The sequence below is a fragment of the Oreochromis niloticus genome, linkage group LG14, assembly GCF_001858045.2.
Source record: "Oreochromis niloticus isolate F11D_XX linkage group LG14, O_niloticus_UMD_NMBU, whole genome shotgun sequence".
NCBI classification, from domain to species: Eukaryota; Metazoa; Chordata; class Actinopteri; order Cichliformes; family Cichlidae; genus Oreochromis; species Oreochromis niloticus.
This window is the reverse complement of record NC_031979.2, coordinates 39838108-39865190: the sequence shown is the minus strand read 5'-3', so window position 1 is coordinate 39865190 and position 27083 is coordinate 39838108. Positions and strand designations below refer to the sequence as shown.

At 50.6% G+C, this 27083-nt stretch overlaps 2 protein-coding genes across 6 annotated transcripts; both read right to left on the bottom strand.

The window, feature by feature from the left end:
* Positions 1 to 237: 237 nt before the first annotated feature.
* Positions 238 to 4276, bottom strand: rpl35a (ribosomal protein L35a). The gene is made up of 5 exons (XM_003457808.5): positions 4181 to 4276; positions 3226 to 3270; positions 1645 to 1797; positions 1406 to 1550; positions 238 to 320 (listed from the first exon to the last, which is right to left on the bottom strand). Exons 2-5 carry the CDS (start codon positions 3234 to 3236, stop codon positions 297 to 299), a joined length of 333 nt encoding a protein of 110 aa, XP_003457856.1. The 5' UTR covers positions 3237 to 3270; positions 4181 to 4276; the 3' UTR covers positions 238 to 296.
* Positions 4277 to 6879: 2603 nt separating this feature from the next.
* On the bottom strand, positions 6880 to 26475 carry lrch3 (leucine-rich repeats and calponin homology (CH) domain containing 3). 5 transcript variants are annotated; one of them, XM_025898512.1, is made up of 21 exons: positions 25861 to 26178; positions 24223 to 24367; positions 23645 to 23771; positions 23455 to 23560; positions 21800 to 21936; positions 21615 to 21724; positions 21434 to 21527; positions 20973 to 21078; positions 20481 to 20626; positions 20206 to 20261; positions 20069 to 20114; positions 19883 to 19996; positions 19746 to 19790; positions 17622 to 17690; positions 17435 to 17506; positions 16553 to 16583; positions 16357 to 16470; positions 16180 to 16271; positions 15969 to 16106; positions 15823 to 15900; positions 6880 to 11030 (listed from the first exon to the last, which is right to left on the bottom strand). In XM_025898512.1, the coding sequence occupies exons 1-21, from the start codon at positions 26099 to 26101 to the stop codon at positions 10869 to 10871; spliced, it is 2229 nt and encodes a 742-aa protein (XP_025754297.1). In that variant the 5' UTR covers positions 26102 to 26178; the 3' UTR covers positions 6880 to 10868. The 5 variants fall into 5 exon arrangements, with proteins under 5 accessions (XP_025754297.1, XP_025754296.1, XP_005462798.1 ...); XM_025898511.1 differs by lacking the exon at positions 6880 to 11030 and adding an exon at positions 11887 to 15203 and having other exon boundaries at positions 25861 to 26188; XM_005462741.4 differs by lacking the exons at positions 6880 to 11030; positions 17435 to 17506; positions 17622 to 17690 and adding exons at positions 11887 to 15203; positions 19125 to 19178 and having other exon boundaries at positions 25861 to 26177.
* Between the last annotated feature and the right edge of the window lie 608 nt (positions 26476 to 27083).

Sequence of the window (27083 nt, the reverse complement as noted above, 5' to 3'; positions counted from 1 at the left end):
TCATCCCAGAGTGTAGCCAAAGGGATCACACACTGTGCTGCACCACCCACACCTGAACACCCCCCCATCATCATCACCGTCGTCCTGACAACCTGACAGTCCAAACTCAGGACATGACACACCCTTTAAAAGACATCCCAGAATGCTTTGCTGCCCCCTGCAGTCAGAGGAAGAGTGAGACACCCCCGTAGATGAAGACTGTGTGTGCGTGTGGGACACAAAGAAGCGGGAGTCTGATCAGATTATTGATCACTTTATTGTTTCTGTACAAACAAAGAGCCGCCCCCATCTCCGCTTCACACCCGGGAAGGATACAGCATCTGCACACAAACAGGAAGTACACTGTCACAATAAAACCACACACAGGAAATGAACGTCAGAATACAACTACCACACAGGAGGAGAAACCACAGAAGAAGCAAGCGGCGAGAAGACCTGAGACGACTTTAGAGCATCGGAGCGGCGAGCGAGTTCGAAGATGTGGCAACAGTGGCACGAATGTGTGTTTCACACAGGAAGTGTGTCACACAGTGAGTGAACACCTGTGACAGGTGAGACCTCCAGCTGTGACTCCAAACGACTCTACGCCATTTCTGCCAAATATTTAGAAAACTGAGCCAATGAAACAAAGGGGCAGGGTTTTAACGACTTGTCTTGGAACCGCGAAACGAGATCATCAAACACGCCAACACTAAACCTCCTGTAACACCGAGCCAGTCTGACATCCCGCCGTGACATCACGCAATGGTTAATTGGAGTTGTCAGATCTGCACTCAGCTGCATTTTTTTCCTCTTTGTACTTTTTTTTCCCTAAATACTGCTCATCTGTACACAGAGCTGCCAACCCCCCCCCCACAGGTCGGCACTGAGTAGGAGCTGCTCTGTATCTCACTCTACATCTGTATAGTGCCAATAAAGACATTCGATTCTCACAGCTGCACACCAATAGAATCAGAATACAAGCAGCCGGGTGGAGCCGGGTGGAGCGGGCTGTCAGCCTGATGAACATGCTCTAATCTGAGTTTATTAATCTGACAGAAATGATGTGCAAACGCTGCTCAGCCTCCTCACATGTTGCTGTGTTAGAGTTTATTCATTTATTCAAATATTGATAAGCTTCCTCAGTGCTGCTGTCTGAAGCCCCGCCCCCTCAGTCTCACGGTCATATTGATTTCATGTTATAAATTAAGAACGTCGCCTGTAAACGATGCCTCCAGCTGTGGCTGGCGCTTCATGGTGAATAAATCAAACTTCAGGACCGAGCATGCTCAGACGGCGCTCTGAGCCGGAGCAGGTCAAAGTTCGCACTTTTGCTCCTGAAGCATGCAGAGAACACAGAAACGCCGCAGCAGCAGAGAGGCGTCTGTGAGGTCGTGACCCCAGCTGTTGAGGTCATGTGACTCACCACTCTGACTCTGTGTCCGATGGCTTTGGCTGGCAGGTTGCTGCTGAACTTTGCTCGCACCATCCCACTGCTTCCGTGCGCCCGGGTCACCTTCCCCCAGATCACACGGGTCTTGTTGGGCTTCCCGCCGGGTGTCACCGTGTTCCTGCGCACACACACACACACACACACACACACACACACACTTAGAAACACGCCAACCTTAACAGTAAATGAAAGATGGCGGTGCGGCAGCTCACTTTTTGGCCTTGTAGACGTAGGCGCAGCGTTTGCCGAGGTAGAAGTCGACTTCGTCCCGGCTGTAGCAGCCCTCAAGCTTTAGCAGCGCCGTGTGCTCGCGCTGGTTCCTCAGGCCGCGCTTGTAGCCCGCAAAGATGGCCTTACTCCACAGTCTGAAAGAGAGACAGCATCAGACATCAAAATCACCACCACCACCTGCTGCCACGCCCCCAAATCTGACCAATGGAAAGAGTTGCTCACGCTCCAGACCGAGCCCGACCGAAGGTTTCACCAACGTCAAAGCATGGTGTTTCTTTTTTGCCCAGACATCAGCTGATGGAGCGCATCCACGCCGCCACGGCTCACACTTCCATCACACGCAGAATCTGCACGCCACAGTCGCCAAACGCAGGAGGCGGGAAATAAATAAATCACAACAACGAAGCTACCCTCCGTATTTCTTTGACATCATCGTTAACCCGCTCAGTTCCTGATTCACGCCAACAGCCCAGAATAAAAGCCCCAATCCAAACTCGGCGTTCCCAGTCCACAGCCTGTAAATAAAAGATGTACACTGCCCATCACAGCAGACCTTAAAACATCTGAAGCCAATCAAACCTGCAGAATGATCAGTAAACAGACTGATCAATCAGCCCAGAAACAGCTGACACGATCAACATCGTCAATAAGCTGGAGTGGGAGGAGCCACGGGTGAACCTGACCCCCAGAGGCCTGTGGCGCTCTGGACTGAGACCAATCAAGATCAATGACATCAAGTATTAATTTATCTGCTGTCAGCATCCAAAAACAACCAATCAGTACTCCAGTTCTCATTGATCAGAGCCAAAGCGTGACCCACTCCACCAGCTGATGTCACTGTGGTTATTTCACCCTGCTCCTCCGATCTGTGAGGCTCGGGGGTCGTGACCCTGCACCTGCTTCACCTGCATGCTCCGCAGATCATCAGCAACGACCTGCTGACAGCGCCCTCAACTGTTTCTATAGCAACCAGGACCCAACTCTAAGGTGTTTACGTGTGAACGAGGAAAACAGATTTAGTCACGCAACATCAAAGGTGTGCGACACGTTACTGTTCACATGAGATGAACTTCTACAGTGACAGAAACAAAACACTGCTGCTGTTACACAGAGTTACTGTCCCTCTGTTTACAACAACGGCAATTATGCTTACTCTTTCCCTCCCAGGCTTCTGATTGGCCAACATTTCAACAATGTTAGGATTACATCGGCACCTGTTGCTTTGGCATGCTCTTGACAGCGTTTCCCTGTTTTTTGCGTTTACACAGGTACTTTTTCAGCCTAAAACGCTCCATCTGTGAACCTCCAACCATGACATCATCACCATCAGCGTCTCTGCAGCGAGGAACAGCAGCTCTGACAGATCACGGCCTGTTTGAATAAAACTTTATTAAACCCATCCCAGAATCACTGCACAGCAGACAGGAAGTCGCTCTGCACTCACGGTTAACTCGCTTCCTGTTAACACCCGTCTGCCCTCACCTGTTTCAGAGCTTCAGCAGGTTACATCACTCACACAGACATACATCATGTGAGCACAGAGTGAAATGATTGGCACTCACCTTCCAGGCATCTTGGTCGTTGTGGTATTCTTCAGGTGACTTCACCTGCACAGAAACAATCACATTAACACCTAAAACCTACTGCAGCATCACATGATCGACCGGCTCATGAGAGCTACGGCGCCGGTAACCAGCATGTTTTCTTGAGCTCTAGACTTTGTACCCGCAGTGTTTTCAGGAGGATACATCACCATGGCAACCAATAATACGACTTTATAGTGCCGGGCCCTGATAACTGTAGGTAGGTTTAGTCAGCTATGACCTTACAAGTGGAACACTGAGCATGCTGTTCTGTGACCTGATGCATTTACTGCTCTTAAAAAACATTTTATGTGGAATCAACATGTGCCACGCTACCAGGTAAAAAGTCACGTGACTTATTCAGAGGCATCTTGGACCACAGGTCAAGTGTCTGAGGTTGTCACAGAAACAGTGCCGTTTGGAATCCGTGTGATTCTGCGGTCAGCCCGTCACTGATCGATAACCGATGGCTCCCTTCATACAGCACCTAACCTAACCTAACATTCGGCTCTTTCCGTCTCATTATTTCACGAGAAACTACGAGAATTGGAGACAGCTCAGGCCGGTGGCTCCTCAGGTTTGACGCGTTTATCGGGGGAGCTCCAGCCCGCTGCGAGCACCGGGGCTCCCACACACGCTTTCCTTACCGCACGTGTGCGGGAGCCGGCACGCGCAGCTCGGAAGCCGCTCGGTTAACCCCGGCCCTGCGCTTCGTTAGCCGAGGCTAGCTTCGTTAGCCGAGGCTAGCTTCGTTAGCCGAGGCTAGCTTCTCTATCCGGAGCGAATCTCCGCCATCAGCAGCTCAAGCGTAGACACAGACTAACCGAGCAGCGCCGGGGCTCCTGCTCCGGCCCCCCGGAGGACTATCAGTTGCCCACCGAGCAGATTAACGGGCATTTTTCAAGAATGTGCCGGCGGACATGTTGACTCGTACCTGCACCGCGTCCGAAGAGAAGGAGAAAAAGGAAGAGCGAAAGGGATGCTGGGAAATTAGTGTAAACAGAGGTGCCCACGGAGCTGCCTGAATAGAAAGGCTCGTTTTATTTATTTTATTTTTAGATTTTAATGTAATCAAAGAAACAATTAAAAACACTTTTACAGAGTTTCATAATACACACGTTAATAATAATAATAATAATAATAAATGTTTATGGCTTCATGTTTTTGTCTTTGTTAATGTAATATTTTTAAAGTTAATTTTCAAAATCCACCGCATGAACGTGCTTTATTGAATATGATAATAATAATAATAATAATAATAATAATAATAATAATAATAATGATGATGTAACCTATTCAGTCACCCTGGCCATAAACTGTTCAGACTACTTCCATCAGGCAGGAGGTTCTGCAGTATCCGGTCCTGAACCAGCAGACTGAGAGACAGCTTTTTCCAACAGGCCATCAGACTGCTGAACACTTCATAGACACCTCACCTTCACTTACCGTAACTTCAACATTATGCACTCCATACTGTACATGAATGCCACTTGTTTTGCACCTCTGTATATTTTATTTTCATTTAATTTTATATATATGTATACACACACACACACACACACACACATATTTAGTATACATATTCAGTAATGTGCATATACATATATTTGTACTCAGATTCCCATTCTTATATTTTGCTTGCTCTTATGTTTCTTGTATTTTGCACACCTCTGTTGCTTGTGAAGCTTCCACACAAGAATTTCATTCGCATGTACTGTACCAGTGTACCTGCACATGTGATGTGACAATAAAAGTGATTTGATTTGAAATGACATTGAATTAAAATACAAATATTTGACTTTATTGTATCAATAAGAGGGCGGACTTGTGACTGTGTGGTGATTGGTCTGAACGGCAGCGTTACCTGTTTACCCAGAACTCCAACGTTGATTACAGTCTGTTTTCTCTGAGCTTCTCCATCAGCTGTCTCACCTGCAGACACCTGAGGTCTGCACTATGAAGTAGGATTGAGTCTTATCCGATGTCACCCCAGGAACAAACACCATTCCCCAGAAACTGCTGATGTCCTTTGGCTGCCCAGCGACAGCGTGAGGTGCTATCACCCCTGTGTGTACGCAGAGCTGCACGGCTCCACTGCCTCAGGAACGCAGAGGCCCTCATCTCCAGCTACGACCTGCTCCATCTGCCGCTATCAGCAGGAGACACCAGAGCAGTGAAACTCAGGCTGAGGCCCGGCTTCCGTCTCATAGCCTCCACAACACTAAATCCCACCCAGCAGATGCTGTTGTGTGCAATATGTTTTTGTTGTTTAACTAATGCTTTACTTTATGTGTATATGTTGACCTTTTTATATCCTTTACTGTTTTGCTCTTCCTTTCCTTTTCATACTTTGTTTTGTTCAGTAGTGCAGGGGGCGGAGCCTGATGTCATTGTTACAATCAAAGCACACTTTGGGGTTCCACTCATGTCATCATCTAAGATGGTCATGATGATGATGATGATGGCAGACTGTGCAGCTCCCCCCGCTCCCATCTCCACACACACACACAAGCTAATAACTGATGGGATGTCTGTTTGTTACCTGCTGCCATAACAACAAGATGATGTCATTATATATTCTTATTGTTTTCAGTGATGTATATTTTTCTTCTTACTGCTCCTATGTTGTCTTGTAAAAGCTGCTTCTTTCCCTGGCTCTTGCATCTTCAATATAATGATGAATAAACACTCATTAATGAGGAAACCATAAAGTCACTCTTTCATCACAAGAGCGTTTGGAACAGCTAAAATCATCAGCTCTGTTTCACACCTCGACATTGAAAGATGATCCATGGAGCTGGCAGTCAGGTCACCACCAGAGGGCGCTGTGAGCTGGAACAGCCTCACATTAAAGCAGAGCTCTGCTTCGTCTCACAGTGAAGCAGGTGAGTGAGGCTCAGGTTACACGCCTGCCCACTGACACGTGAAGTCTGATCAACACCTCACTCCTTAAACAGATGACCTTCATCATCAACATCATCTTCATCAGGGCTGGGCCATCGCTCCTTACCAGCTGACCAGCATCTGAACCTTTCAATGACCCAGTGAGCTGATGATGGTGCCCTCTCTGTTCTCACCTGTCATTAATCTCTCTCTTCCACAGCATGTCTTTATCCTGTCTTCCTTCCCTCACCCCAACCGGTCGCAGCAGATGGCCCCGCCCCTCCCTGAGCCTGGTTCTGCCGGAGGTTTCTTCCTTTCCACTGCTGCCAAAGTGCTTGAAGTTTTAGGATTAAAGCTGAATTTAAATAAATGTGAAATTCAGAGTCAAGGATTTGGGAGGTGTGATTACTGTGTCTGATAAGGAATGATATGACACCGTTTAAAGCAACATGTTACCTGGGGCTTCAGAGCTTCCTGTGAGGACACTGCTGCACGTACTGTAATAAACCATGCTGTTTAATAACACCCTCACTCCAGGACACTGCAGCATCAATGGGAGCACACACTGCGTGTCATTAAAGAATGTAAAGTCAGACTGTTCTTCATAAACAGCCCTGATGTGACACGTCGTAGCTCGTCCAATGGAGTCATGAATACTTTCAGTCATGAATCGGTGTTATATTATATTAGATGGCACTTCCTGTCCCAGCGCCCTGACCCGGGAACAGACTTGCAGACGTGACGTTCATCTGTGACAAATATTTCTACTTTATTCACAGAAACACAAAAAACCACCAAGGAGAGAAAAACAGAAAACATAGGAAACATTTACAGTATGAACACAATCAGCTGATGGCGTTCTCGTTTTTTGGCCACATGTTTTTCACCACTTCCTGTGTGTGGTGTTGACACAATAAAAGCATCAAAGCCATATTATAATATTTATTTTATGACTGAAACAGCAAAAACACACGAGTGGAAAAACAGCCGCCCATCTGACAGCCCGTTACGTGACCCGCTGCTGCCACAAGACGAGCGCCTGAAGAAGAAAACATTTGTACATCATCACCTGTCTGAAACCTCTAAGCCGCCTCACCTGTCCCATCAGGTTCACTCAGGTCTCAGGTGAGTCCACTGAAGATGAGCTGATTGGTGGAGGTGGTTCAGGGGGCGGGGCCCAGCCTGCTTGTCATAATTCAGGTTGTTCAAGTTGTGCTCTCATGCTGAGACTTCAGCAAGTGTTTAGTGTAGTGTCAGCATGCTGATGTCCTACGCCACCTGAACACAGCACCAGCCCCTTTTACTCATCTTTACAGTTTAAATTAAAAACACAGTCTTCTCCTCCGGTCAGTGAAGCAGCAGCAGCTCAGATACGTGACATCACTGTACACAGAGGCCATGCCCACTGTAGGACGGCAGGCTCACTGTGCTGCAGTTCCTCTAATGTCCAGCAGAGGCAGCAGTGAGTCAGCCCCACACACGTTTACAGCCTGATACACAAACTGTCCGGCCCGTTCATGACACCTGTTTGCATTATTAGGGGCGTGGCTTCTGACTGAAAGGTGGATGGTGACACAGGCGGCTACAGCTGCTAGCAGTCTGCTTCACCTGAACTGCACCTCCTGACTGTGTTTGTGCAGTTGGAGCCTTTTGGAGCTCCAGTTGGAGTGAGACGCTAAGCAGGTATCGCTTTGATCACTGTTGTCAGGACAAACTTTTATAAATAAAATTACAGTACAGCAGCGGTTTGCTTACTTCACTGACAGGAGAAGAACCCCCCCCCATGGTTGCCATGGCAACACGAACATCTCTGTTGTCATAGTAACACCCAGGTTTCGGCCTCATATACAGAGCATCATCAGTACGTTTCTATTTACAGGATATAATTGTACACAACAGTCGGGCCACCTTTACAAGGTGAAAAACGTCCCAGCATGCAACAGAAACCACCCGATCACCCTCATCTGTACATGTGACAAAGGTCCGATCAGGTGATCACAAAGCCAGGTCACATGATTGACCTAAACCACAGTGACATTAGTAAAAACTATACAGAGACGACATCCTGCCATTCAGAGTTCAGGGTTCAGACATCCTCCTCTTCATCAGCGGCAAGATGAAAGTGTTCACCATAATAAGGAAAGATGGAGACGAACAGAGCCGAACCGAACCACACTTTGCCCTCGCTGCTTCTTTTGGGCTATTATTAACTGTGAGCAAGTAGCTCACAGGTGGATGAGTGGCAGAAGAGTGGCCCCGCCCCCTAAAGCAAAACTAAAAGCATAAAAAAAAAATAAATAAAACTAAAACTAAATAAACTTTAAAAAAAACAAAAACAAAAAGGAAAAATAAATAATTACTTTGACAATATCAGTACTGGGCATGCTCAAACCCAATACTGTAACATTAGCATTTAGCAATCATGCTATAAACTAAGCCATCGTCGACTGTTTTCAGATTAGAAACAAGCTGTTACCTTCACCTGACTTCATCTTAGCTACCCTCTGTGGTTAGCTCGACATAAGAGTACCATTAGTGTTAGCTTTCTTTACCAGTTAGCCGTGTTAAAATAGTTTCGGAACACTTTTGAAATGTCAGTATCTTTCAAGCTAACTGTGTCAGATATAATATTAAGTAATGTAATCTAACAGTTCATAAAGTTAGTCTTATTATAGTCTTACGCAGAGTTAGCAGAGAGCCTATTCAATTTTAGATTACTGCTTACTCGTTAGCTTAGGCCACTTCCTAGCTGTAGTTCATGTTAACTCTGAACTCATCACGATACTTTTATAGCTACCTATTTCAAGCTAGTCTCCCAGCTAGCAGCTAGTTAACAGACTGCTACGCCTCACTCCCTGCAAACATGACTAGCATGATCGGCGTGATTGAACACATTTATTCTGTTTTAATAGTGTTAGCCTTAACAGTCAGTTACATTTTCAGACTGAAGCAAATCCAGAATCGTCACGGTTAGCAACGGGTAATCTGGGAATAGTTTTATTTCTATTATCATTTTAAAGTAAGCACACTCATCTTAGCCAGGTCACAGATAGCCATTAACTGTAGCTTACAATAAGTTTATCTTTGCCAATATTAACTTTAAGCTATATTAGCCACAAGATACATTAGTGTCATTTAAACAACAAAACAAAACTGCTGTTAGCTTCCATTAGCCCTTAGTAGCATTGCAACTTTATCTCAGTGTGAGACAGGACAGTTTCAGGTTTTATTGATCAATCAGCTGTTACTGAGAACATTAAATACTTATCTTTTTTTTTTTTTTTTAATTAAAGTGCTTTTCCCTTTCTCACTTCCTGTTTCTATGGCAAATGTTCATGTTAAACAGGAAATTCAGTGTGTCTGCAGCTACTGGGAATTATGAGTTTTTTTCTATTCCTTAATCTGTGTGATGTCACAGAGAGAAGCTCCACCCATCTACTGTTCAAGTCTTCTGCTTGTGAGATGCAGCCAATCAGAATAAAGCACGTTTAAAGGTGGAGGAGCTGAACCGGCTTGTGTGAGACAGCGGCTGAGCTGAGGCTCAGGATGACACGACTCACGCTAAGCCGCTCTGTGAGAGCCAACGTTGGAATGAGCAGAACGATCCACCTAACAGAGTTTTATAGTTTTGAGTCTTCTGTGTTTAACACGGGCTCAATAATTACGCATATTAGTTTCTAAGCTCCGCCCACACAGGTGACCGACTGCATGTAAAACCAACGTCACACAGATGTTAAACTGCACGGATTCACAAGAGAACCTGACAGGTAGAATAAACCACCTCCCCCTTTGCCTCTGGGTTATTTTTCTTTGTTCTTACATCAGATGATCATCTTACCCGCTTTACCTCAGACCCAGGGGTCAAAGGTCAAAGGTGGTAAGCTTTTATTTTTTCGGCTTGTCACACGTGGAGGATTTTCTTTGGACCGCTGCTCAAACACAAGCAGATGTGGCTTCATGGTGAAGGCACTCATTATTATCACTTGTAACAATCAGCACACACAGGCGGAGTAGATTAGCTCCGCCTACACCAGGTGCAGCATTAAAATCTGGTCACATTATTTGCCCCTTCCTTTCTGGTCTGCTCTGTGGCGCTGTGAGATGTGATGAGTGTAGCAGGTCCAGAGCGAAACCTCCACCCGTGAGAGGCTGATTTCTAACAAACCTTGCAGCGAGAGTAAAGATCAGTTCAGCTTGGCTCGTCTCCATCACTGCCCATCAGCTGCTCCCTCACCTGCAGAGCGACGGCACAGGTGGGATGGAAGCCCATTTCTGCCCACAAATGGAAACACACTCGCTGCAAACGTCTGAACGTTTTAATCTACTTTGTATTTTGGGGGCACTGAGCCTTTATTAGTCAGCAGAGAGCGGGCAGGAAGTGGCCGTGGGGAATTGAACCCGCACCTCTGCAGTGCCTGAAGGTCTCACATATGAAATGTTTTTTGTTTTTTTTCCCCCCCATTCAGACATGACCTAAAATATTCGATTCATCTTTTACCTTTTTAAATTCATGTCAGCCGAGGTCATTGGGCGGCGCCCCCCCAAAATGGGCTTCCATACATACAGCACTGACCAATAGGAGCTCAGAGCCCGTCACTGTGGCGTCGTGTCGGTGCCAGCCCCCTCCTGCAGGCTCTTCGGACACTTTCTGATGACATCATGCGGGCTGAGAGACGCTGAGCTCTGATTGGCTGGTGACTGGAGGATGACTGCGTGTGTGCAATGGGGTGCAAATATGGCTAGATGGTGACAGACGGTCCCGGTGGGATTGATGACATCGTGGCGGTCGCCGCGGTGCTGGAGTGTCGGGGCGGGGCCAGGTCGAGCAGAGCGCCGACAGTCACGGCCACCTGGGGGAGCCCTTGCTCCTCCAGGATGTGAAGAGGAAGACACAACTGACTCTGCACAGACAAACACCACAGAAGAAGACACAGCGAGGGGCAGGGGGAACGGATGGAAAACGAAATCAACAGGTAAAATAACTGAAACCATGGCAACGCAAAGATGAAAACAAGAAGTGGCAAAAATGATGGAGGAGGAGGAAACAAGGGGCGGGGTGTGCAGGTGGAAGCAGACAGGTGAGAGAGCTTTGAACAAAAGGCTGTGGACCAAAGACGGGGGCAGAGACAGAAGGAAGCAAGAGGCGGATGGGAAGTGTAGTGCCACAGCGGCAGAGGTGTCGGTTTTGAGCTGGCTGCCATCAAACATGTACAGATTTAAACTCCAACACGTTTGCACGGTGACGCACCAATCAGCACACCTTCCCCACAGCTAGGAATTGTGGGAGTTTAGCAGCACGGAGGTTAATCGGTCACCTGACTAACAATAACCTCTGAGTTTAGCTCAGCGAGGCCTGAAAGCAGCGACTGCAGCACAAATGCGTCAGGAAGCTCAGATCACACACTCATGCTTACAGAGAGGGGAGCGCCCCCTGCAGGCACTGCTATGTCGTCATCTTCACAACGCGCGTGCTAGAAGCTCTGCTAAGGTGTCCTGGGCCACACCTCCACACCAGTGGACCCACTGCAGTGGCAGGAGCTGGTTCCCACCAGGACACCAGTCCAGCGTCGGTGGTTTGCAGGCGAGTATCAAATATGAGATTAACGTGCTGACATCAGTTTACACCTTGACTGTGTTACCTGATGTCAGGTCTCTGTGAAGAGGATAAAGCAGCCATTGCTCTGGCATCGATGGAACAAACCAATCAGGAGGCAACGACCTCCAGGTGACTTTGAAAGACAGACAAGGGAGTCGAGCGGCTTTACTGAACTTTATTGATGGAGCTCTAAAGGGAACAGAGCAGAGACACATGTCTACAAAACACTCAGACACATCCTCATCCTCACTCTTCATCGTAGAACAGTCCTGTCCTGTGTGAGACCCCGGCTCGCTCTGGCAGGTCGGAGCCACAGGAAACCCACCCATGTTGAGGCCCTCCCACTGCAGCACTGCAGGATGCCTCTTTGTTCTTCTTGAGTTTCCACCGTCACAGACATAAGAGCGATGGTGAGGCCATCACAGGTTGGTGTCGTGACCCTGCTGGTGCACCGCAGCCTCTGACCTCCACCCTCACAGGTGAACTGGCTCACTTGACTTTGCTGCAAGTCCCAATTTGGGCGAGGTCAGCATCACTTCCTGCCTGCAGGGTTAGCGACAGCATAGCTAACTTGTTGCGCAGCACTAACTGGCGGTGAGTGTGAAAGATGTAACGACAGACATGGCGGTGAAGCCTGTGCTGGGGCGTGTTCACACCTGCAGTTGGTTTTGTCTGTAAGCTCGGAGAGTTCAGTCTGCTCATTGGCCAGATGTGTCTGGGGTGGGAACAACAACAGTGAATACAGGAAGTGTGCGAGGAAACTGGGAATAGGGGTGTCCAAATTCATAGGCTGCGTCCTCCTCAGGACCCGGCCTTCGCGGTCTACGTGGGCCGGGTCCTCAGAAGACCGAGAAGGTCAGAAGTGAGCGACTGTGAAATGGGACGGTCTAGCCTTCAGATCTGCGTCACCGCTGTCTCGGTGGACTTTAATAAACTCAGCCGTCTGCTCCTTGCTATCTAAAATATAACAGGACACTGGCGTAAACTCTCGACCGTCTCACACTTCTGTTTATTCAGCTGTGTGAAAACTATAACTTTAATCTCAGCCAAACCGATTTACTCAGGAACAAATAAAACACTGAAAAAGCCAAACAATAACATTTTTAAGTTATCTAACTGACTTATATATCATGTTTAACCTGAGTAGCCAAAGACCGCGGGGGGCTGAAAACGATGATTCGGGAGTCCGCTGTTTTTGCCGGCTCGAGTGACCATTGAACCCCCCCGCTAGCTATCGAGCTGGTGGGTAACAGACGTCTCTGAAAAAAGTCGGAGCACTTTTGCAAACATGCGATTTCTTGATAAACTGAGCAGACATTTGAAGTTTACACAGCTACATTCTTCGCCTGAAAATATGTTAAAAGTTTATTTTGTGACCCAGAAAGATTAATAAGAGTAATACTAAAACTTAGTAGCTGCCGCCATTGTTGGAAACTGGAATGCTGGGATAGGTTAGGCAACGAAGGAGTCACCCAACCCATCCTTCAAATCAGGGGGAAATGAAGGACACATTTGTCTGCTGCATTCGGTCTATGAATTTGGACCGCCCCTTTAGGTTCATCCCCCAGCTCGCTGCTAGCCACACCGCCCTGTGCACACCTACAGTTCCACAGCCTGCGTGGCTACGGCACATTTTCTCAGACTGGTAACGTCTAGCTTGGATCGCGTTCACGCCATAAACCAACCGCTCTGGAGGTCATTTGGTGCGACTCGGTGCGGGTGTTTTGGGTTATACCTGTGTGGTATCACTGTGTTCACACCTGAACAAGCAAAGCGCACAGAGAGAGGGGGAATCGAACCCGAGTGCAAATGACTAAACAGCGCCGCAAGAGGCGGGGACTCGTATTTTTACAGTTCCTCTATCAAACACAGAAGCTGATCCCACCTGTGACACCAACAAACAATAAATAAAAAACTAACCACACCTACCAGCGCCAACCGAGGACTCAACTGACCCACGATGGGGAAGTGGAGGCCCCAAACCCACCCACAGCAAAAATCTCCAAAATAAGATGTCAGCGAACAGAAACAGGAAGTAACAGTTAGTTCCTGTTTGAAGGATCCTGTTGCAGCTCTCGCTGCTCCTGCAGGTCTTCTCCTCTACAGAAACACTTCGAGCAGTGAAACCAGGACGAGCCTGGCTTCGCCTGCAGATTACGTGCTGACCCTGCACACCTGTGAGGGTAGCTGCTAGTTCTGCAGTGGGAGGAGTCTCCAGAGCCTTGGTCCAGGTGACACTGAAGGTTCGTACGCTTCGACCGGAGAGCCACGCGGGAGGTCACTGCAAGCATCAGACCACAAGTGAAACGCTGATGTGGTGCTCAGAGGTCGTTTCCAGGGAGACGCCGACTGAACACTTCAAACAGTAAAAAAAAGGAACGTAAGGCACGGAGCAGAACGCCAACAGGCAGGAGGCGAGCGTGAGGGCGAGCTTTGGGGGATCGTCCAGGTCCGACTGAGGGGCCACATGGTCCTCTGGCTCCAACACTCGACTCTGCTGTGGCTCACACCTTCTACCTCCTCTCTGGGCGGAGCATCAGTCACACCTGGAGTCATTTAAAGTCACTCACGTTTACACCTGTAATCCAGTCTGAGGTCACGCAAAGGCTCACGGGGGGCTGGATGTTCATCGTTGTCAGCGTGAGCAGAAAAGGTTTCTGATCATCAGCGAGGAGGCCGCGACACGCACACCTGTACTGGTGATGTCAGCAGCCACCTGCAGCTGTCCTCCACATCTGGAGGTCAGGGAGCAGGGCGGCTCCAGGCCACAGCGATGGATTCAAAGACAGCGCCCGCCCTCTCGGTCGCCTCCCATCTGCTGGAGACTTTCAGGCCGCGTCAGAAAGACTATCCAGGACGCGCCGCAGGGAGGAACGATGATTTCACAGCCAATGGGAGAGCAGCTTCCATTTGATTGGCCGATGACTGATGCTCTAACTTGAGTGCGTGTGGCGAGCGTGGCCCTGCGCTGATCTGTGTCTTCACCTTTGACCTGAACATGTCTACGAGCCTCAGGAGCAGCGTCAGGTCCCGCAGATGGGCGTGTCTACAGACTAGGCGCCGCTGCTGTATGCGTCAGGAGACAAGATGGACCAATCGGAGCCAGGCTCTTTTCCTCGGCCCAGTTTTTGTGCTAAACTAACGTGACCTGAAAGGTGGCAGTACTGCGACGGGTCCAGGGTGTTACTGTGGTGAACGGAGACTCTGAGGAGGACGTCGCTGGGATAAATTCACGCCCGCTACATGCAACTTGGCGGGATCGTCCTCGGCTCGCTCGGCATCAGACGTGCGGCGCCAGGTGCACGTAGATGGCACACAGCACCGACATGACGGACAGGTAAAAGAGGGCGAAGCCGGCCAGCTGGACCTGAGGGGACAGGCTGACCAGGGGAGGAGCCATGGAGAGCAGCACCTCTACCGTGGCATAAACCCCGCCCCCTTTCCCCTCCAGGACATCGCCCACTGAACAGAGACTGTCCTGAGCGCGTGCGTGTTGGGTGAGATGGACACGGTGGAGGAAGAACAGAGGAGAGGCGCACGGAAGAAGGAAGGGAGCGATGAGAGGTGGGAGGATGACAGAGAGGAAGAGAGGCGTTAGTAGAAAAAGAAACTTCAAACTCCACCATCAGTCGTCCAGCCTGATTGGTTTGTGCTGCGACAAGCTACAAGATGCCTGACAAACTGGAGACGATTATAACCAGCAAGGACACGCCCACTCTGCCGCGTTGTCCCCCACGTTTCACTACGCTTACACGCCGTGGGCGAGGACGCAGCAGGGTGGGCGCTGGGCCGTCGCATCATTTAGAATAAACCGCACGTGTTCATGAATACTCAGCCCCGCCCCATCGGTCACGGCGGCGTTGCAAATCGGACTGAGGTTTAATGACAGCGTCGGCAGAAGAGGCCGAACCCGGGCTAAGGCCGTGTGTCTGAAATCTCTGAGCCGGGGTCAAAGGTCACTCTTAATAAAAACCCCGGCGGGCCCTTAGCGCGTCACTCGACTGTTTCATTAAAGGCGTCGGCTCATCTGGCAGGAGGACTGATGGCAAACATTTGGATTCACTGTCGTTGGTTCATCGCTCAGGTGTGCATGGTACCTGTGGGACTCCGATGCGGCGACACGCCTCCAGGAAGTTCTCCACGTTTCTGCGACACTTGGCCATGGTGAGTTTGGGCTGCGGGCAGACGGGACCGTCAGCGGGGCACACCTGAGCGGCGGCGCACAGATTAACACTTTACTCACCACGGCGGGGGAGGGGACGTGGATGCTGGGGACGGACCGCGGCCTCACGTGATTGGCTAGGTGACAGAGAACCACGCCGTCCGTCAGGGCTGCTCCCAGGTCGCTCGGCAGTGACACTTTGAGACGAGCCTCGATGTTCTGGAGGGAGAGAGAGGGCCGATCAGTCACCTGTGAACAAGGTAACCCACCCCAGGTGAGTCCAGGTACGCACCTTCCTGAGCTGCTCCACCACCTCGACATCCTCGCCTGCAAGAGGAGGAGCGGCGGGGGCCTCCTCCTGGCTCGGAGGAGCAGCGGCGTCACCTGGAGGACAGAGAGGGAACAGCAGTCACACAGAGCACACCTGACAGGTGAGTGAGGCTGAGGACACGCCCCCACAGGACCTCACCTTTTCTCTTCTCCTCCCTCTGCCCGAGGCGGAACAGGAAGCTCTCTGGCCGCAGACTGGGAGTTCGACAGGAGGCTACGCCTCCCGAGCTGGGATAAGACGGCGACTGATTGGCTGAAAGAAGAGAAAAATCCAGGTGTGAGCGTGAGTCAGGCAAACACCGGGGGGAGGGTCTTCGGTAAACTGTCGGTCTTACCTGTAGGAGAGAGGGCAGCTCGGTCCTCACCCTGTGGGACAACACAACACAGTCACACACCTGGACACACCTGGAGGTCAGTGCGAGCCAGCGAGCTTCACCTGGGCAGGCTGCTCAGGTGTGTCAACGCTAATGATGTCATTTCAGGTAAAATACTGATGAACATTCAGTGGAATCACTCAGATACTCTTCACAGATACATGTGACTGAACAATAACAGCTGCTCTGGGGGCGGGGCCGAGACCACTTCTTTCCTGAAACAGTGAAATGACGTCTGTAACTTGGACATCCTGCAGTGGACACCGGGCCTCATTCACCGAACACGCATGACCAAAACCACACACACGAAACATGAACAGCCTGACAGCGAATTGCAGTCATTTCTCACTTTAATGAGAAACTTGTTTAGCTCGGGGCAAGCGGAGGGAAGCCACGATGGCGTAACAGAGAACGCCAGAGGACACTCGGCTTCCATGGCAGTGGTTAAAAACACTGACTGAAACACGGCGAGACTCATGGAAAATCGAAAGAAAAAGACCTGAGTGCTGACGGAAAGAGAAGGAGGAAGTCAGCGGACAGGCAGCACCTGACAGACGGCCGGTCTACGATCGCCGCCGTGTCCAACGCCGTTCGGCCCCGTTAACATCACATCATCATGTTTGTTTTGGTTTGTCAACATTTTGGAAACTGAAATGGACAAAAGAGAAACGATGTGCAGCGAGACACCTTAAAGGACCGTCCCAGGTTTGTGAATGAGGCCCAGTGACACCTGGTGTTGGTAATGAAATACTGTAAAGACAAACAGCTGACTCCGCCCCCTAGAAACTGCCTCACTCTGAAGGTCAAACATGTGGACACAGTGCAGCATGCACGGTGCAGTACCTGCAGCAGACAGGAGGTGGCGCTATCAGAAGCGTGAGAATAACAGCCGTCTACAGACAGTCCAGCCACAGACTGAGACACAGACAGACAGACAGGGGGAGGGGCCAAATAAAAAGAAAGGAAGAGCAGTGATGTCAGTGAATGTTGCGTCCAGCAGGGACGGACACGTGGAAGGCGTGTGTGTCACCTGTCTGTGTGAGCCAGGTCGCCTCTTTATCGTGTTTGTGTCAAAGTCGATCTCAAACACCAGGACACACTGACACACAGACAGACACGCACACAGACAGGAAGGAAGGCGGCGAGGGCGGAGATGAAAAGAAAGGGGGAGGAGCAAACTGAGGAGGAAGTGAAGATGAGGAAAAAAGAACAAGGGGAAGAAGAAGAAGAAAAGAAGAAGTAGTTAATGCAGAGATTCAGGTGTTAGTGACGTGCAGGTGCTTTCAGCTCATCGTCTGTTTCGGTGAATTTAAGCTCCGACAGCTCGCCAGGTTTAGGAAACGCTTCGCACGAACACAGCCTGAGCTCAAACTTTACCACCTCAGTCTTTCCACAGGAAGTGCCGATGCTCACAGGACACGCCCACAGCGTTAACCACCTCAGGGTCCAACGATTTCAGCTCCAGTAAGACGATCAGTGTTTGTTCTCCTGGCTGTGACAATAAAGTTTTTCTAAGGATTTGCGACCGCCCCTGTCACTGTCGGTGACATTTAGAGAGCAGTGAGGTCAGCTGACACGTGATGCTACAGAAGCAGAGCGGCCGGACATTAAACTAAAGTTCACACTGAGGGTCTCTGATGGGCGGAGACAAACATCACCAAGTGACAGGAAGTAGATGTTGAAAAGAGACCAAACTGCACCTGAGAGAGTAACCGCTGCTGCTCGGGTTACTCCTGAACCTCAGCGCTGCGCTGTGAGCCAACTCTGACCAGCACGCGCCGTGTGACCCTTTATAGTAGTCTATAAAGGGTCACACGGCGCGTGCTGGTCAGAGCATGTCATCACCACAGTCACAGCAGCCAATCAGAGCTCAGAGGACTAGATAGGAAAGGGGTAAAGGAAGAGGATAAGGTGGGTGTGGGGGACAGGACAGGTGGTGCTGGGTGGGGCTTTGAGGAAAGGTGGACAGGTGTTCATGCTGATTCAGTCCTCAGAATCCCTCGGGTTTGTGTTCTTTTTCAAAATACGAGCGCTCTGCTAACACAGACTAACACGGCTCCAGCGCGAGAAGATCAGATCGAGCGTGGGGTCAGAGCGATCCACAGAAAGAAGCACGTCTGTCTGCGTAACGCTAAAACGAGAGCTCGGTTCTCACCTCGACCTTTAACCTTCATTCAAGATTGTCACTCAACTGGAGCTCCTCCGTGTCACGACAATCAAAACTTTGACCGTGGCGCCGGTTCACGTGGTTCATACAGCAGCGAGAAGCCAACCACGAGATGAAAACACAGAAAACTAACCCGATAACCATCCACGTAAAACATATTTACACCGAGACGAGTTTCACATGCTCGAGCCGAGACCACAACACTGAGCAGCTGATAAATATATTTACAAAATAACAACACGATGAGGAAACGTTCAGTATGGACGCAGTTTAACGACCTCCTCCAAACGTTTCTGCACACAAACCCGAGCGATCCTGCTTTGAAAATCAGTTAGTAGCTGTTGGGGGGCGGGGCCATACTCTTACCATGAAGAGGGCGGAGTCGTCTGTGTGGGTGCAGCGTCGGGAGGGGTAGACGTTCTGAGCGCACAAACAGACACCACAGACACACAAACACATTAACAAAGACCAACATACAGGTGAGAGCGTGGCGAATGAGGGGTGTGGTTTAAACAGGGGCGGGGCTACACTCACTGTGCGAGCTTCTAATAACCACGATTAACAAATGGATTGTTACCTGCTGTCTGAGTCGTGCAGCTTTACCTTTTCTGTCAGATATTTGGGAGAAAAGCGATTTTCCACATCGCTCCCATGTCAGAGGTCAGAGGTCATGCGTGTTTTGCTCCACAGTGTGAAACACGCTCTGCTCTTAGCGCTGATCAGATGGGACAGATCAGCAAGTGAGGGAGCGGGAGTCGCTCTGGGTCTCACAAGACGGACCTGACCCCGACAGGATGACCCTTGACCTCCACATCTTCATTTATCTTTGTTAGATGTTTGAAAGTGAGCGCACGTGCTGCTAAAAACCGACCAACTATTATTACAACTAGTATTTTTACATCATTTAACAACACCTGTCAATTATTCACCTGTTCACAAAGAGGTACACACACACACACACACACACACACACACACACAGACTCACCTCTGTGTCAGGACTGGACTTCGTTGGACTCGGAGCTGCTTTATGCTGAAAAACATTGACAGAGTTTTGATCAATAACAGCTGATCAGCGATCAATAAAATGCCATCACCTGTTAAACTGGCGACTACCATTCGCACCTTGGCGTGTCCGCTCATGTTGTCCCTCTGCAGCGAGCGGTTCTTCTGCCGCTCCTCGTCGTACCTCATGGCGGCGAGCTGCGCCTCCCTCCTCATCCTCTCCACACCGCCTCTCTGAGGACACAGACCGTCAGTGCTGCCGCAGCTGTGCTCAGCTTCTACCTCACAGGTAAGAGGATGCCTTACCTGTCCATGCGAGCCAGATGCTGCCGCGGCGCTATCGCCTACACCCCTGAGAGACAGGAAGTGACACAGTAAGCGAGACAGGAAGCCAGACAGGAAGTGAAAAGGTCAGGTGGGATAAAGGTGAGCGAGGACCGTACCTGCTGTGTCTCCTCGGGTCTTCCATCCTCGAAGAGCCGCTTTTCACAGGAGAACCCTAAGCACAGAGACAGGAAGTCACACAGGGTTTTCATAATAAGATTTTACACCATCTGTAATTATCAGTTTGCACCTCAAACCACCGACAGACTCGACCTTTGACCTTTCAGGAGTCTGTGTAAAAAAGCTTACTGTAAAGACTGTAGTTAAAAGACGACAAACAATTGTGGGGTGCATGTGAGCCGCAGGTGTGACTTCCTGTGGGCGGAGCTCTCACCTCTCTGGTGATGCGTCTCTCGATGTAAGCCATGAACTGAGAGCTCAGGCTGGTCCTGTCTCCTCCCCCGCGACTCCTCCTCCCCTCCTCCTCCTCCTCCTCCCCCGCACAACTGTCGATGAAGTCAATCTGCTCCAACTCCCCATCTGACACACACACACACACACACACACACACACACAGAGGAGGAGATGATCCAGAGGAGGAGCACCAATCAGCTCCATCAGTCACCACATGCACACTCTGGATTCTGATTGGCTGACAGCTGTGGAGCGTTAACTTCGAACCAGCTGTACAGGTGACTTCTACCTGTTTCACCTGTCCCAACCATGAGCCACGACACACTGATCTGAAACGATGACGCTGAAGCAGTGGGAGCCAAATTTCCACTAACACGCTCGGCTTCATCATCCTCAGCAGTGTGCCAGGCTCAGGTGTGTTTGTTTTACCGCCTCAATCTCTAAACTGATATGAGATCAGAGAAATGCTCACATGTGCCATTAGGCAGCGCCGCTGCTCCTGCTGCGCCTCCTCGCTGCCTCTGGTCTCGGCTGATCTCGGCCACTCTCTGCGGCAGCTCCGACAGCTCCTCTGAGGCCTGGACAAAGGAGACAGCGCGGTTTCTGCAAACGGAGCTCAAGCAGGAGTGAAATCAGCAACTCAACAACAGCAGGCTGTGATGGGTGGGTTTATTATTCTGTGGGTTGGCACAGCTCTCTGATCGCTTAGCAATGCCTGACGGGCTCGTCCTGGTGTGAGCCACGCTAATGACACTGACGACACATTTATCAGCTACAGCACAGTTCATGTAAAAATCCTCCACTGTTACAGGTCGGGGGTCAACATGGAGGAAACGCGTCATTGACTCATTAAACTAAAAGAAAACAGAACATCAAGGCTGCCGTGACGAAACAGTCAAATGGTGCGTGTTTGTGTCTGCGTGTTTGTGTGACCTCGTTGCTCAGCCATCTTTTGTCTCCGCTGTCGACGCTGTTGAAGCCGGAGTCGAGCGCTCCGTAGGGACGCCCAGGGTAAAGCTCATCCACACTGATGGGGCAAAGTGAGAGAGTCAAAGGCTTTTATTGTGAAAGAGCAGCAGGTTTTGTGTGTGTGTTCGTGTGTGTGAGCACAGACCAGGAGCTGAAGGTCAGAGGTCGTCTGTCGTACTCGGGCAGGTCCGGCGTCGTCTTGCTGGCCTCCAGATTCAGGTACTTAAATATGTGAACTTTCCCTTTAATGCAGATCTGCAGACAGGAAGCAGACATTAGCTCTGAACCGACACCTGCAGAGGGACCCCTGCGAGGTCACTTCCTGCATACCTGAGCGGGCGGGGTCTGCAGCGGGTTGTTGTCGAGGACGATGGTCTGCAGCTGCGTGAGGCGGCGGTAACAGACGGGGATGGAGGTCACTTTGTTACAGGAGAAGTCGAGACGCACCAGAGGCAGCTCAGCCAGCTCTGCAGGGACGACCAATCAAATTACTCCACGAGCCATCACGCTTCACTTCCCAGGTTTGACAACCTAATGACTCAATTATTCTATTCTTCCTATGCATCCATCTGTTCTTTTCCACTTATCAGAGTGCTGGAGGGGTGGAGCCTATCCCAGCTACCATAGGGCGAGAGGAGGGGCACACCTAATCACTAATAATAATAATAATAATAATAATAATAATAATAATGTAAACTTTATTAATCCCCCTACGGAAATAAGTCCTCTGCATTTAACCTATTCACTCAGTGAAGCAGTGGGCACCAATCCAGCGCCCAGGGAGCAGTGTGTAGGGACGCTAGCTCAAGGGTACCTCAGGGAAGTCGTTGAGTGGATTTGAAGCCCCGACCTTGCGATCATGGGGTGACCCCTCTACCTGCTGAGCTATCCCTGCCCTGGACAGGTCGCCAGTCTGTTGCAGGGCTAACAGAGACCATTTGCAGTTCACCTAACCCCACTCACTGCCCGTCTGTGGACCGTGGGAGGAAGTCGGAGTGCCTGAACAGACCCCATGCAGACACGGGCCCCGCCCACATGGTGCAGTGGAACCTAGGACCTTCTTGCAACAGTACTAACCAACGCGCTGCGCTGAAAACCCTGAAATGATCGGTCCGTTACCCAAAGTCACGTGACCGACTCGCTGCCCTGGCAAAGCATTCCTCCCTCACAACGGCCACTAGTGGACAGTCGGTGGTACTGCACATGGCCCATGGCTGCTGGGGATCCCCACTGCGCCCATGCAGCTTTATCAGACCCCTGAACGTGACGTGGAGTATCGCCTCGCACTGCTGCCGGGACTGACCGCAATGTGTGGTTTTGATCTGGGTGGGTAAAGGAGTTTAAACGAGCCGCGCTGACCGCCGGGGTCTCTGTGGAGCGGCAGCGATCGGTGCGATTTGCCATTCTGTTAAACTCGAAGACGTGCAAACGACTGCTGTACTGTTTTTACCTGCTGGGTGGGTGTGTCCCCGTAGCTCTGACGTCAGGTGAAAACTGTGGATCGCCTGTTCTGGGATTTTACTCCTCAGCTGTAAAAAACCTAAATCTGACTCGCCGTCTCAACTCGCTCAGGATTTCACAGACGAGTCGAGACAAGCAGAGAAATGTGGCGGCGACTGAGCTGTGAGAGAGAGCAGCTCTTTGGAAAGATAACAGGAAACGCCACCCGTCTGCACGTGCACAAGGAGCTTCACGCTAAACAGGAGCACCAGACTCATCAGTGGGTTAGTCTGATTTGAGCCACGCCCTCTGCCGCGGGCTGACTAACAGCTCAATGAGAGGAGCTTTGATTGACAGCTGGATCCGGGTGTTTTATTCCAATTTAACCTGCAGTCATTTATCAGGGCCTGAGTCGGCTGATCGTCTGATACAGAAACAATAAGTGATCAATAAGTAACAGAGAACGCAGACTCCAGGCTATGAATACAGCCATCGCCATTGTTTCGCGCACGCGCATGCGTGCGTGCGTGCGTGCGTGTGTGTACCTGGTGGCAGTCGGACCAGGTGGTTTCTCCTGATGTTCAGGTCTCTTAGAGCCTCCAGCTGACCCACCTGAGCAGGCAGAGTCTGGATCTCGTTGCAGCTCACATCCTGTGGGTGATCAAAGATAACCATAATCAATAAGCGCTGTGATTGGCCAGCGAGGATGCCGATGTGCGGCGTGAGAGGACCGACCAGCTCGGTGAGGTGCCTCAGCTGACCCAGCTCCTCCGGCAGAGAAACCAGCTTGTTGTTGCAGGCGATCAAAACCTTCAGAGGGAGGCCGCAGACAACAGGGGGCAGCACCGACAGCTGGTTCCGACTGTGTTGAGGGGCATTGAGAGAGGGGCGGGGTCAGAGACACAGGCATCCAGCTGTCATCGGTAAACGTGACAAGTGTGCATGTGACAGAGAACAGAGGAAGAGGAGGACTACGAGACAAAACAGAATGAGACGAAGAAAAGATGAAAACGGCACAAAAAGAAGACAAGAAAGACCAGAGAGGAAGAAGGAGAGGAGACGTTTCCAGGTTCCTTCTGGTCCTGCTAATGAAACCAAAAGTGAGCTTCATAGTTTCCGACCAATAAAATCAGAAGCATTCAGGCAATCGGTTCAGTGAGCAGCACCCACAGGTCACCCACAGCAAAGCACGCCACAAGGTGAGGACATGTCTGAGGACTTCCTGTTTGGTGCCGTCTGACAGAGTGTGGAGCTCGTAATACATGAAACAGACCTGAGGCACACAGCTGCACAGGTGTGTGTATGTGTGTTACCTGAGGTTCAGGTAGGTGAGCGCCTGCAGGTTGAGCAGGCCGTCAGGCAGCGAGCGCAGACAGTTCTGGTACAGGTTCAGACTCTCCAGAGACACGAAGAGACAAACCTCAAGAGGAAGCTCCGACAGCCGGTTACGAGACAGATCTGCGCACACACACACACACACACACACGGTACAGATTAACCTGAGATCACACACACGTGTTCCTGAGCAGAGCTTCAGTGTCCTCTCACATACAAACACAGAGCTCAGAGACTGATCAGCAGCAGCTTTAACATACTGAATGAAGCTGCTGGTGACCCGCGCACATACGGAGCTCACACATGCAGGAACATAACCAACCTCCGAGGGCCGCAGGGCCCCGAGGGTTTGAGGGAACGCTTGGTATCTGCCCACTCTGGACACACAGGAATGTGAGATACTCTGAGATAGGCGATGTTGTGACTGTAAAGCAGAGATACGGAGCAAGCTGAGGAGGACCGCACTGAGGTCGCTGAGGATCATGTGACCATGAAGCAGCTGTGAAGCCTCAGCTCAGAGAGAAGAGGAGAGGAGGAGCCTGGACAGGTATGGACAGGTAGGGCTCACAGAAACCGCCTCTGCCCTACGAAGCATTTGTTATGCTGAGACAATCCTGCAAGCAGTCTCCCACCTCATCCAACATAAGTCTGGTCAAGCATCACACCTGGGCGGTAGTACTCACTCAGTTCCTGTCACACACGCGAAACACTCGTGTTTGTTTGTTTCCGGTCTCGTGCTTCCCGAGTGTGTCCAGGAAGATGACGAAACCCAATCAAACACCTTAAACTGTGACGTCATTGCAGGTTACGTACAGCGAATATCGGTTTGGGTGTAATTTAGTGTGAATGAAATGAGCACGTGCAGCATCAGCATGGCGGGTTTCGATCAGCTGATCGACAATCAATGCTGTTTGTTCTGTGCATTTGTTTTCCTCGCCACACCGGCCCGGGTGAGCGGAGCCGCCTCTGGGTCCTCCTGGCTCGTTATCTAATCAGAGACGAACAAAACAAAGCCAGCCAGGTGTGTGGTCACCTTTGGGCCCCGTCTCTGACTTCAGCCCCCCCTCCCCTCCCCCCGGTGGTCAGGCTCCCCTCGCCCTGGTGACCCCGCACGCCTCCTCCGCAGTGTTTACAGGGTGTCGGGGGTAGAGCTAACATGCTAACAAACAAGCTGGCAGGTGAAGCGGCACGAGCCGTCACCTCTGAGATCAGGTGACAACCTCTCAGCCTCCCCGCGGTGAGCCGCAGTGAGAGACGTTAACCGCAGCCTTAAACCCAGCGGCGGGCACCCAGGTAACCGCGCTAACCCTGCTAACATGCTAGCTAACCGGGCTCAGACCCGAACCGTCCGGTACAAAAAGCCTCTGCCGGCGGGCTCGGTCCCCGGATTCACCGTGACTGCCTGTCCGCGCCGGTACTCTCCGCTCGGAGAGCCCGGTAAAGGCGGCGGAACCCCGACACAGTGCCGATTTATGGGCTCCATGTTTGTCACAACACCGGCCTGACGGTGTCCCAGCCTACCCGCAGCCTCAAACCCGACTTCCCTGAAGCAGTCCGGACTAACGCACCGCCCGCGGCCCTCTCTAAACGGCCCGCCGCCGGTGCGTTTCACTCACCGGCCCTGGTGGTGTCGGTCAGGTCGTGGTTGGCGGCGCTCCGAGGGAACTCCTTCAGCTTCCTGCCGCTCAGGTTCAAGCTCCCGGTGGCCGCGGCTTCGTCCAGCGCCCGGTCTAGAGAACGGTTCCAGGGCGCCGGGCCCGCCGGGCCCAGTCCGTTACTGTTCCCGGTGCCGCCGCCCCCGACGGTGAAGCTGAGTCCGGCGCTGTCCGCAGAGCCCAACAACACCGAGGCCGCCATTACACGCTCCGGCTGTTAGCTCGGTGCTAATGGCTAACTCCCACCCTTAAGTCCAGGCCGGAGCATGCGCACTGCGGCGCTGGACAAGAAGTCGAAGCGAGCAATGCTGTAGTAGAATAGAATAGAATAGAATTAGTAGAATAGAATTACTAGTATTACTAGTACTGCAGTACTACTACTTTAGTACTGCTATAGTGCAGCTGTAATACTACTGTAGTATTACTAGTACTGCTGTAACATTACAACAGTATTATGTAGAACTACTGGCATCACTATACACTATACCACTATATTTTAGTACTAGTGTAATACTACTAATACCACGGTAATACTTAATACTACTGTTACATTACTGTAGTACCACCACCAGTAGCGGTTTTAGATACGGGCGACACGGGCGGTTGCCCGGGGCGGCATCGTGATGGGGGGCGGCATCACGGGCATCGGCAAAAAAATAATAATAAAAAAAAAATGCTCGTACTCATGCTGCCCCGACGGCAGCCAGCGCATATTGGGAATGTCATAGGCACCGATCGGTTTTCTATCGCCCATTTGCTGGGAGTAAGGGCGCCCTCCGTTTGCGAGGTGCGCCTGCTGCTTGCGGCACAGGGAGGAGAGGGCGGGGCGGCGGGGGATTCTCTGGCTGGCTGGAGCAGCATCTAATAACCAACTCGCAAAATAAAACAAAATAAAAACAAAACAACAAACACGAAAACACCGGACATTATGATACAGACTTATAATTTGCACCGATGTTTTTTCGAAATTCTATACACGAAAACTGAGCGCGAGAGCCCTCGGTGCGCCTGCGCGCTGCTGAAGTCAAAGTAAACTTTATTGTCATCTCTGCTACATACAGTCCAGTATATAGAGAGACGAGACGACGAGGCTCCAGTTACAGCAGTGCAAATAAACGAACAATAAATATAAGAAGAGTAAGAAAATAAATATACACTTTAGGACTCGGGGTAAAGGGATCAAT

Excerpts from the sequence above, each read along its gene's own strand:
- rpl35a (XM_003457808.5), bottom strand. Across the intron at positions 1,551-1,644 it reads TACGTCTACAAGGCCAAAAA|GAACACGGTGACACCCGGCG; the intron begins GTGAGCTGCCGC and ends GTGTGTGCGCAG. Across the intron at positions 321-1,405 it reads TCGGACACAGAGTCAGAGTG|ATGCTGTATCCTTCCCGGGT; the intron begins GTGAGTCACATG and ends GTTTGTGTGCAG.
- lrch3 (XM_025898511.1), bottom strand. The coding sequence starts at position 26,101 with ATGGCGGCCTCGGTGTTGTTGGGCTCTGCGGACAGCGCCGGACTCAGC. Across the intron at positions 19,997-20,068 it reads CATCTGGCTCGCATGGACAG|AGAGGCGGTGTGGAGAGGAT; the intron begins GTAAGGCATCCT and ends CTGTGTCCTCAG. Across the intron at positions 17,507-17,621 it reads GACCTGGCTCACACAGACAG|TCTGTGGCTGGACTGTCTGT; the intron begins GTGACACACACG and ends TCTGTGTCTCAG.